General features: G+C 32.7%; 2 protein-coding genes across 2 annotated transcripts; one reads left to right on the top strand and one right to left on the bottom strand.

Moving 5' to 3' along the window:
- Window positions 1-3,024: 3,024 nt before the first annotated feature.
- On the bottom strand, window positions 3,025-3,363 carry LOC140806458 (mitochondrial pyruvate carrier 4-like). The gene has a single exon (XM_073163260.1). The coding sequence runs from the start codon at window positions 3,361-3,363 to the stop codon at window positions 3,025-3,027; it is 339 nt and encodes a 112-aa protein (XP_073019361.1).
- Window positions 3,364-8,690: 5,327 nt separating this feature from the next.
- Window positions 8,691-11,289, top strand: LOC140822709 (iron-sulfur assembly protein IscA, chloroplastic). Its single transcript, XM_073183562.1, has 3 exons — window positions 8,691-9,010; window positions 9,990-10,208; window positions 10,952-11,289. The coding sequence occupies exons 1-3, from the start codon at window positions 8,836-8,838 to the stop codon at window positions 11,092-11,094; spliced, it is 537 nt and encodes a 178-aa protein (XP_073039663.1). The 5' UTR covers window positions 8,691-8,835; the 3' UTR covers window positions 11,095-11,289.
- Window positions 11,290-11,805: the final 516 nt, after the last annotated feature.

Genomic DNA, 11,805 nt, shown 5'->3' with positions numbered 1-11,805 from the left:
AAATAGCACATTTCAACATAAGAATTACAAGTATTTATTAATAATTGGAAGACTGAGTTATCTGTCATATTTGTTATTCTAATCTGAAGTCCAGTAAAAATGTTTGCACGGAAGTTCATTTATTTAAAGGGAAGCCCATATATAAATCTACCAAAGCCCAAATAAAATGTCAAACTAAAACCCAAATAATAAATCACTATCCACAAATTGAATCCAATCCCAACAATAATTCAAAATCCTTTTCAATTTAATCAAATTATTTAGGGATAGATATTCTATATATAAAGTATTTATATTAATATGTCTTGCTTTTCAGCAGTTGATTTTGCAACTGACATATAAGTTGAGCATTTTAGGAAAACATATGTAGTTTGAGAGCTTAGGACACCTGGACATGCGAGTAAGAAAGACTGTTATAATTGAATCTCGTACTCGATATTTGATCTTGAAATTGAGATTTTAACGATATCAGATAAGTCATAAGTAATCGGCACTTGGTAGAAACTTTTTAGTAATTGTTTTGTCATGACAGCAAGAAATAATTTTCTTGGAGATGTAAAATATATTGGCGGATTTTTTGTACCTTATATATGGTTGTTTTGTCGTGGCAAATTGTTTCCACAAATCGAATGAAATGTATACCTAATTAAGTGTGTAGATTTGTATCATTTTCAAGAGGTTGGGTGGGGGGTGGGTGGGGACATTAGTGATAAATTTGCCCAATCCTAAAAGCCAATGAAGGTTACACGACATGTAATATGAGGGGCAACATTGGAAAAATATTTTGATACCACGTTGACATATCAAATCAGTTCGTCGTTTATAATATTGTATAAGTGGGTCTCATGCGAGACCGTCTCACATATTTTAATCTGCACTACAAGAAAATGGACCTTTAGTGACGGGAAATATCATCCATCACTACATAATCAAATCCCGTCATTAAATACTTTTAATGACGGGAAATTTCCCGTCATGGACCGTCGTTATTGCCCTCGTAGGTAAAGGTTATTAATGAGGGGAATGAGGTCCCGTCACTAAAGGTAGCGACGGATTTCTAATCCGTCGCCAAATAAGCGACAGTTTTATAATCCGTCGCTAATTTTCGCAACGGTTTTGTTTATGTTATCCGTCGCTAATTTGTTTCGTAAAATAAAAAATAATAATTTTATTAATTTAATAAATCTAATAAAACAAAAAATAGAAACTAAAATTTTGTAAAAAAGAAAATTTTAAGTATTGTTAAGTAGTAAAATTATGTAAAAGTAAAAAATTTTAAGTGTTATTAAGTGGTGAAAAAAAATTAAAGTGATATGGTAAAATTGTGTAATAGAGAAAAATTTTAAGTGTTTTGTGAAGAGGTAAATTTGTGTGAGAAAGAAAATTTTTAAGTGTTGTGAAGTGTTGTAGAGGGAAATGGCGGTATTTATAGAAATGGTGCAACGGTTTTTGGTTAAACCGTCGCTAGTAGCAACGGTTTGACAAAATAATGTCGCAAATTTAAAAAACGTCGCTCATTTTAGCGATGGTTATTATTCGACTGTCGCTAATTTAAATTTTGCGACAGATTAAAGTCAAACCGTCGCTATATTTATTGACAGCTTTGAAAAACCGTCGCTATATTTAGCGACAGCTTTGAAAAACCATTGCTATATTTGCGACGGTGTTCATTTACCGTCGCTAATGTTTATAGATGCGACGGTTTTGATAACACCTTCCGTCGCTATATTTAGCGATTTTTTTATTAAAAAAACTCTTGTAATGACCACTTTTGTGTACCCTCATTATTTTTTTGTCATTATTGATCAAATTTCTTGTAGTGCTGTGAGACATGTCAACCCTACCCATATTCACAATAAAAAGTAATACTCTTAGCATAAAAAATAATACTTTTTCATAGTTGACCCAAATAAGAGATCCATCTTACAAATACGACCTGTGAGACCGACTCACACAAGTTTTTGTCATATTATATAATATAGATATTAGATTATATTATTATTACTTAATTTTGTTATAAAAAATAACCATGTGAAATCTAATTTCCTTAATATGTAGAAAAAACTAGTCAATTTCTCATTTTAAGTTATTCTATTTTGAATTTAATCCATTAATTATCCATCTTGGATCCGAGTACAGAAAATTTGCATTATTTTCTAAATTTCTAATCTTATTATTTAACGTGAATACTGACGTGATATCAAAAATAATGGATGAATAATGTTATAGACATCAACACTCTAACTAAATAAAACTAAAAGTTAAATAAACATGAAGTTAACGTAATGACGAAACCCAAAAGATATTGGTGCAAACTAAGGACGATTTACCTTTTTTAAAAAAACAAAATTTATGTGAGATGGTCTCACATGTCGTATTTGCGAGACTGATATCTTATTTGGGTAATCAATGAAAAACTATTACTTTTTATGTTAAGAATATTACTTTTTATTGTAAATATGGGTATAGTTGACCTGTTTCACAGATTAAGATCCGTGAGACGATCTCACATTATACTCACGCTTTTAAAAAAATGTTTCAGATTTGTTAGGTATGATATTAAATGACCCAACAAGCAGTAGTTGGTGTCAAAGATTCTGCTGTACAATGTTGAAGATTCCTAGTTGATCCCTTCAAAATTATAGAAAGATTTAGATTTATCCACAAATTAATAGTATAGAAATCGTTGGCAGCCCAATTTCTGATTCTATCTTTGAAAAAAAATTATCTACTTTTTTTAATAAAAAAAATTATCTACTTTTTTAATAAAAAAAATTATCGACTTCACTTTCTACTACTATTTACTTGAATTTATTAACATTAAAATTTGCCAATTTCAATTATATAAAATTTATTTACCATACAATAAAAACTGAGAATGATTTATACAATATTCACATAAAATGATGCAGTTGATTTAATTCGATTATTGGGACGATTTTAACCTTCATATTATGATATTTTTTCACGAAACTTCAATTTCGCACGACAGCTAATCAAACACGAGGTAATTAATATAATAATTCACCGATCTACGCCGGCGATGCTTCCTGCGGCGGAGGCGGATGCTTGGTAGTCGTGTGTGGCCTTCCTGAACAGCTGGTAGAATCCGGTGGCGGACATGGCGGAGTTGACGCCGAAGAGATTCCAGTTCCATGGTTTGATGACGAAGCAGTAGCGAGACCAGATGATGCCGGAGATAGCGATCACCGCCTGCTGCGGATACGACAGCATCTCCGGCGGCTTGGAGAAGTCGGATACGTTGGCTATGCTGAGGCCCCACTTGAACGTCGGAGCCCAGAAGTGGATCGTCTTCGGGCCCGCTGGGTGGTTCCAAAGAGCCGGAGCTTCGGAATTTACCATTTTGCTTTTTTCTTTGTTTTCTTTTCTTCAATTTATCTTATGCCAAAAGCATGCGGTGCCCCACTTATATAGACAAAGAGAGAAGCTATGATTTATATATATTATAATAATAAAAGGTCGTGTTTTTTGTGTAAAACTCATTAAACATATATTATTATTTTATATGATATAAGATATATATATAATATATATATATATTGTTTATATATATATATATAGTCGTGTATTTATTATAATATATATTATATTATAAACATATATTTTTTTTTATGACGAGTGTAACCGCTATTATTAATGTAATCGGATACCGAATTCTTGAACATTATACTAGTAAGTTTTTTTTATATATATTGTTAACTAATGTACATCGGATTCTATAGCGATCGAATCTGGTGTTTGGCTGTTGTGCGTTTAAAAGATTAGTTGCACCATTACGACTAGTCATAACTTTTGGTAACAGCGGCAGCGTTATCCTACAAGTGTCAGAGCAGACACGGTTCGATTCCCGTTGATCACAAGGAGTGCAATTATTGGAGGGATATTGTTGGGTGCAATAATTGTTCTGATTGGTAGAGCGATCGAACCATGTTGCTGAGATGTTTGTGCGTTTAAAAATTTGAGTTACACAATTACTACTAGCTATATCTTTTGATAAATCAACAAGCGCTTTGAAAATGTACTAGACAGACCTATATGCAAATGCATGAAACATGTACTAGATATATGGGATCAAAATTGGATCATCACCATGCGCAGTCTGGTCTGAGCACCATCCTGTGTAGCAGTTAAAATGAGAGTTCGTTAACACACTACTCTCAAGAGTGAAACTAGAATATCCCGGGTCCTCAGAGCCCTGCTCGACTCGTCGGCCACCGTGACTCTCGATGCCCATCCGTCCATGAAAGAAAATGGCCGAGCAACCCCATACTACATTGTATCTCAAAGGATGCTGGTTCAACGTGATAATGTAATGCAACATAATATCATGGCATAATCATTGCAAAGAATATCAAGTAAAATGCATATATAAGAAGAATGTATAATATGCCAACCATCTCAGTCAATACATTACATATTTCAGAACTCTGGTCTAGAAATACTAAGCAACTTGAACCTAGTTATGTCTACGTCGTCGATCGACAGCCCATTGATGTACTAAGGCTGTGAAGCTATACCTACATCCTTCGATAGCTCACTGAAGTCGAAATTCCCGCAACTTGAAGCCTAGCTCTGATGCAACTTCGTAAGCACTTTGCTACTTGCTGGGCCTCGATAATATGGATAGGAAACACTCAAATAGACTGAAATATAGAGAATCGACTTCAAATTCTTATCAAATTATGAAGTTCGTATGGTCCGCAGTCGAACTGCTGTTGTTGTGGTGTATCATGCTTGTTTTGACTCTTAGTTGTATGTGTGAGTTTGAAGATCTGATCTTGGGTTCAGTAGGTCCGAGCTACTACGTGTCAACGCACTTTTAACATACAGTTTGTCTTGCTAGCTAGCCAGGTTCAGATGTTCCGAACTGACTTCGGAAGCTTCAATCTCAGTTCGGTGGTTCCGAACTCACTGATCCTAAATTGCTCAACTTGATCATTTAATAACATCTTAATCATATTTAAATAACATTTCATTCGAAACAGAACTTGGTCCTAAACACCAAAATAGTTGACACTCATGCCCAAAACTTTCTAGAAGTGTTTGGGGCCTCTCTTTGCCATCACCATTGGCCAATAATGTATGTTATGAGGTTACCACCATCCTTTGGTTACCAACAAAGGAGTCAATTAGTACATACATATAATATGTGAGTGTCATATTTTTACAAGCATGACAATATGCACGACAATTAGTAGTTCTTTTACATTATTTATAATACATCACATGGGGCCATGGTCGAATGTTACTATCGAAGTGTAATTCAAAGATTGTTCATGATTTTGGAGAATGTGTTCAACATAAATCATGCATTGTTCTCTTTTAAGGTGTAAAATGACAAAATAAAGCACATTCTTATATAATCGATCATTTTTCCACACATTCAAATTATGCAAGAAATTTTATCTATCTTATATCAATTGATCGTAACATAAGATGATGTTCGAATCTATACTACTCCCCTTGTCAATCATTATTCATTCAAGGCTACTGCATTAAATCAAAGATTTACTTATTACACATCGAAAAGTAGCAATTGTGGATTCACCCGTCATCAACAAAAAATCATACATTTTTAACCACTTAAAACCTAAACTTAGCTCGCCACTAAGATAAAAGAAAAAAAATTATAGGCACCCTGTCCCGGTTTGTTTCATCCTACCCATGTGGGCATTGTCTCATGATAGGATGGATGACCAAGATTTGTCCATGCATATATAGGACCCCACTTTTTTTTGTGAAATTGTATGTGTGGCAAGAGCTTACCCATTGAAATGAAATAAGAATAGTGTCTATATAGATAGGATCTCATCTACCTCTGTTCCCTAACTTCAAATTTTCCTGTAAGTCTATGGTACAAGGCAAGCTAACATTTATAAAATCACTTATTATTTAGGCATTTTACCAAACTCTAGGGCCGCATAAGCCATTAGAGCTTTTCTTTAAAAAAGTATTTTTGTACCACAGCGATCATAGCAACTATATCAATATATTTGAGCTCCTATTTTTCAAGACAATATTTTATTCATAAAATTCCAATACAGAAATGACGTACTTAAATTATATATATATTTTTTAAAAATACCAATAATTTTCAAATTTGATACCATAATCTCTTAGGTTATCAAAGTTTCCAAAATAAATCAATAATTTCGAAAACAAACTGAAGAGTTGATTAAACATCATAATCTCATCATTTTTAAACCTCTCAATAACAACACAAATGATCAAGATCAAAGAAACTTAGTTTGTTGAAATTTAACCATCCAAACAACAATATTGAGCTCAATTGCTTCCACAAAAAACTTAAAAAAATTAAAATTAATGTGCGTCTTGCTTAATTTTAAGTAAATCTTTAAGGGTGCGGTTAAGTTGATGAATTTGATTTAGAAAGAAGACTTTGATTTGAATAAAGGTTTGAATAATGAATTTGAAATTCTCTCTATATATATTCATCCAAACAAGCAAATGAAACTAAAATCCATATATTTGGAATTTATAGCTTCAAAATCCTTTCATCCAAGCGCAACCTAATGTTGTGCTTGAATTGATGGATTTAAGATGGTGTATTTCAATACAATGATTTCAAATTCTTTAATTTATTTGAATGAACAAAATGCAAGTGAATTTGATCAAATTCTTTATCTTATTTGAATGGACAAAAATTCAAGTGGATTTCATATCTACTATATGTAGAATTATACAATTTTAAAAGTAATAATTGTGGGTTTCAAATACATAACATCAATGTAATTTGAAATCCATCCACCCCCAAAGTAAATCATTTGATCCAAGTTCAATTTAACTGAATTTTGGAGATTTACAAAATAGCAAAAGTTCATTGAAATTTGTATAATTTATTATTTTAAAGCTAAAAAAGATTATTATGTGGATTCTACTTAAATAAATAAAGATAGTTATATGCTTGAAAAAAAAAAAGAAATAAATAAAACTTTAAGTCTACCTACTTCTTTAATTTATATGGCGATCTCATAGGTTGCTATAATTATTGAAAGGGGTGACTCGTGACTCGCTCCGCCTGGTTATTAACATCTCAAACTTACAAGTATGAAGCAACACGCATAAAAAAAGGGGACAAGACTCTCTAAAATCGATTCTTTTGGGGAAAAAAATAAAGCCCTTTTCAAATAATTTATTTAGTTTCAATTAAAGTTTTTAAATTTGCTAGTACACGTACGATGATACAACATGCTTGTCCATGCATATTAGTTTTATTATGGTCTCATATATCTATATTTGTCACGAAACAAAAACAATGCATGTTACGGAAACCAATCGTATATTTTCATCACACTTTGAGGAGGAATTTGATTGCCAAGATAGAAGCCATCAAGCCTCACAGACCAGTAGCAAATATTTCCTTCTGCTTGATGGTGATCAAATTCACATGACGAAGAAAGCTTCCAATTAAAAACATCATGAGCTATATATCTCTATTATCCCATCGAAATCGACAAAAAAACTTCGTGGTCTGCCAAAAGTTCATGTGAAAATTCCAGGTGAATTCCTCGTTCGAGTTAAGTGTATGATTTCCAAGATCATCGTCTTTGGAGGCACAATGGATGAACAGCGTAGGGGTGCTCGGAAGGTTATTCACAACATGTACCGCGTACCCTTTCATGAACTTTTGAACATCCTGAGATGATGTAACTCCATGTGATTGTATTATGAGGTGAAGTGAGAGGATAAACAAGGGGAAGATCAGGCTCTTGTTTGGGGTAGAATCCATTAATTTTCCGATGTTTCGATCGGATTGTGATCCAAATTTCGACAGGATCCAATTGTTATAGATGGAGCACGAGATGATAATTCCTCTCTACATATTACGTATATTAGATTACAAGATTATTAGTACGAAAGTCAAAAAGAAAAATCACCATGCCAAAATAGTCATGTAATTTTTTTGCTAATTTTGTATTTTGGTTCATTAAGTATTCAATTTTGGGTTTTGATTTCTTAAGTTAGATTATGTTGCTTTATAACTCCTACAAACAATTACTTACTGAATATTTGTTCCAATCCATATCCATTTAAAATTACATAAACCCGAACCAAACATATTGAATTTAGGTCGGTTATCCGTTCTTACTCATTATCAAATTTAATGCTACATTTTATATTTTTGTCTGCACCACCAAATCAAACATATTACTAATAATAAAAAAATTGTCAAAAGTGTAGGTCTGAAGAACTCTTGTTAGTGAGGGAAAAAAAATTGAACATAATCTTACTTTTTTTTTAAAAAAAAGAGTAGGTTTTTTGTGAGACGGTCTCACGAATCTTTATCTGTGAGACGAGTCAACCCTATCGATACACAATAAAAAACAATACTCTTAACATAAAAAGTAATATTTTGTCATGAATGATCCAAATAAGATATTTGTCTCACAAAATACGACCAGTGAAACCGTCTCACACAAATTTTTGTTTTTTAAAAAACGACTAAATTTGGTACCTAACTTGGAACAAATTTTAATTTCAAAAGATGATGTGTTATTATTTTTTTTTGGAAGGGAACCAGATTCATGGAACTTGCAAATTTCGTCGAGCAAAAAATATCTAGTTTCTTGTGGCTACTGTTATTATAAATTATAAATATTATTATTGTTATTATTTTATATGGATTTATGAAAGAAATAAGCCTCAATTTTTTTTAAAATGGAAGACAAAATCAAAAGACCAGTCTACATTGTACGACACACCTAGCTAGTCAAAATACAGCAGCTCTCAAAGGATATCTTCCTTCGATTCTTGATTCTGGAGTTTCATTTAGGTGTTGGAACCCAAGAAAATATGGCTTTCTCTGGATCTTTTTGCTCTCCGCAATCTGTTTACGGGCTCTCAAAATCTTCTGTTTCGATTCAAAGATCTTCATTTTCGTCGATTTCTAATGTGTCTTTTCAATTTTCGCCAGCGTCTCTCAATGGAAAGAAGCCCCTTTTATCCATTCGGTCAGCCTCTGTGGAAGGTAATCTCTTTAAACATTTGGGCTCAATCGAATTTTTTTTTTGGGGTTGATTATTGAAATTTATTGGAGTTTCCAGCTTTGATTTTGTGGGATAATTTAATGTAATAATACGAAAGTAATAAGACTCGGATTGTGCTTGTTTGATGCAAGAGCAGACGATTCAATCCTTATAAACAAATTTTAAATTTTTAGGATTGTTGAGGAGAGCCAGACTAAGGGTATTGAAATAAATGTTAGGTAATAGCTTTATATTTACCTTTTTAGTGATGAGCAGTTGTAAAATTCAGAGGCTGTCGTAAAACATTGCATATCTGTTAATTCTTGCCTTTGTTTGATATGTATTTTGTTAAAATTTGGGATTGAAATGTAACTTGTTGTACAATTGTATCGGTTCTTGAACAATATCTCCATTGATGAAAAGCTTGGCTGTTATAATTCATGATGCAATTATTCCTTCAAGCCCTATTTTCTGTTCTTTTACAAAATATTCGAAATTTAATTTCTGATTCTTGGTATGATTTTCCCCTGAAAGATGAAAATTCTTTTCACTTATAAATGCTTAAAGAACCAAATGCAAATTGAATGAAGCCTAGCATTGGTTGAAATATAATCACATAAAGCAGTATGAGAATTTTTTTTTCCATGTTTCTCACCTCATTTGCGTCATTTTTTTTGTTCTAGTCATTTCCATATCAAGGACACAAGCGTGCACAAAAATATTGAAATTTCCTCTCTTTACGTGCGATGGTGAGACTGATAATGCACAATAGTGAAAATAATCATAGTGGTCTGTTCACCTGAAATTTTTTGAGAAGCAACTTAACGTGATTCTATTAAGTTTGCTAGGATTTAATGACCTTTTAAATAATGCTTCAGGAATAAATTATTCTTAGTTTGCTATTCTGCTTGGTTTGGATTTTGTCAATTATACCTTTTTTTTGGGGTATACTATTATAATAACCTTTTGTGTTTGTCGTAGCACCACCTGTTAGCGGTGGTATGGCACCTGCTATTGCTTTGACTGAAAATGCTCAAAAGCATTTAAACAAGATGAGATCAGACAGGAGCGAAGATCTGCGTTTAAGAATTGGTGTCAAACAAGGTGGATGTTCTGGCTTGTCATATACTATGGAATTCGAAAGCAAAGAGAATTCTAGAACTGATGATTCTGTAATGGAGTATGATGGTTTCAGTATAGGTATTATTGCATGTTCTTTTCACATTTAAAATATTTTTTAGCTACTTCTTTATTTGATTATTTAAAGCACAGATTAGTAGCATATATAAGAGAGTTTTTGGGTCTGATCACTTTTGTCATGTATTATAATATTTTCAGGGACACCCTTTTGTCAATCTCTGTTCATGATATAATAAGTGGTTAATTTGTTCGTGCGAGCTTTCCAATTTGTGTTAATTAGGATTGTTCTTTTTGCAAGTGCAAATGTTGATTGCTTGCGGTCATTTTGATTGATTTATTTACCGAATCAGACATGATGGAAAGGAAATCCATCTGTGGCCAAAATTCTCAATCTAAAATCTAGAGTACTTCTCAAAACATAGGGTTCCTATTCACATAGGGTAGTTAATATTGTCATCATGTTTTTTCCAGTTTGCCATTGATTTCATATCGGCAATTGATTCCTTCAGATGACATGTTGTAAAAATGCACCCATTCTTTTCCATCTATCTTTATCATCTTTGATATTGTTCGTTATCGTGCTTCATGGGAATACAAACTTAACTTTAAATTTGATCCAGTTGAGGAATACCCTTTAAAAAAACGATCGCTATTTGGCCATAATTGTTGTTGCATGTTACAGCACGAAATTTTCATGCAATTAGCTCTTTCTATTATGTTTTATTAGTTGTGACATATTGCATAATGTGGTTTCGTTTTTCATCTTCTGTGCTCAAATTCTACTTCTATGCTCGGCCATGCAGTTTGTGATCCAAAGAGTCTTCTTTTTATTTTCGGTATGCAACTGGACTACAGTGATGCACTAATTGGAGGAGGATTTAATTTCAAGAATCCAAATGCCACCCAGACCTGCGGCTGTGGCAAATCTTTTGCCGCAGAAATGTGATTGAGCGTGTTACTAATGGTTATAAACTTCTATTCTGTATTTAAATGTAGTTGAAATGGCATTATTTTATGCAAACTTTGTTTACTGTTATCAATATTTAGAGATTGGTCATAGAAATATGTCGAACCAGCTGTTGTATATCTGATTAAGTACATTTGACATCCTTTTAATAATTTTTTAAAATTCGTTATTTTCTTCCCACATGTGAACATACAAGTTCACTGTGATTTGAACTCATGATCAAAGTTATGAGATACCGAGTTCTGATCGAAAAGCTTGTGTGATGGCATTGATGTTATTTAATACTCATCTTTTCCACGTAAGCAGTTGTTGTTTGTTTATTAGGGTTATTTGGAATGTGGGGGATGATGGAACATTTTCAGTGGGTGTGATCATGAATCTGTGGCCTTTTCTAGCCAAATAACAAACTGCAAAAAATAAAAAAGAAGAAAGAAGACGCCGGAAATTTTACCGATAACACCCTGCCTACTCTTGAGTTAGAGAGACTGGACAAAATCAGGGAAAATAACTTGCTCAATAAATTTTAGTGAGTGGCTAATTATGAGTTGAAATTATCATTGACATACCTGATAGTTATAGATGTGAAAATACCTTACCTAATAGATATTCCCTTATTTTCTTGGAATTTTTTGTTATTGAGATTGATGAGACATACAGCTAAGGCCTACGGGCTTGGGATCCATTATCCCT

Source organism: Primulina eburnea, chromosome 1 (assembly GCF_022965805.1).
Source record: "Primulina eburnea isolate SZY01 chromosome 1, ASM2296580v1, whole genome shotgun sequence".
NCBI classification, from domain to species: domain Eukaryota; kingdom Viridiplantae; phylum Streptophyta; class Magnoliopsida; order Lamiales; family Gesneriaceae; genus Primulina; species Primulina eburnea.
The sequence above is the reverse complement of the archived record's forward strand: the minus strand, read 5'-3'. Positions and strand labels throughout refer to the sequence as shown.

What these genes read in the sequence shown, in the direction of transcription:
- LOC140806458 (XM_073163260.1), bottom strand. Translation starts at nt 3,363, where the DNA reads ATGGTAAATTCCGAAGCTCCGGCTCTTTGGAACCACCCAGCGGGCCCG.
- LOC140822709 (XM_073183562.1), top strand. Translation starts at nt 8,836, where the DNA reads ATGGCTTTCTCTGGATCTTTTTGCTCTCCGCAATCTGTTTACGGGCTC. An exon ending in TCGGTCAGCCTCTGTGGAAG is followed by an intron (nt 9,011 to 9,989) that starts GTAATCTCTTTA and finishes TGTTTGTCGTAG; the next exon opens with CACCACCTGTTAGCGGTGGT. An exon ending in GTATGATGGTTTCAGTATAG is followed by an intron (nt 10,209 to 10,951) that starts GTATTATTGCAT and finishes TCGGCCATGCAG; the next exon opens with TTTGTGATCCAAAGAGTCTT.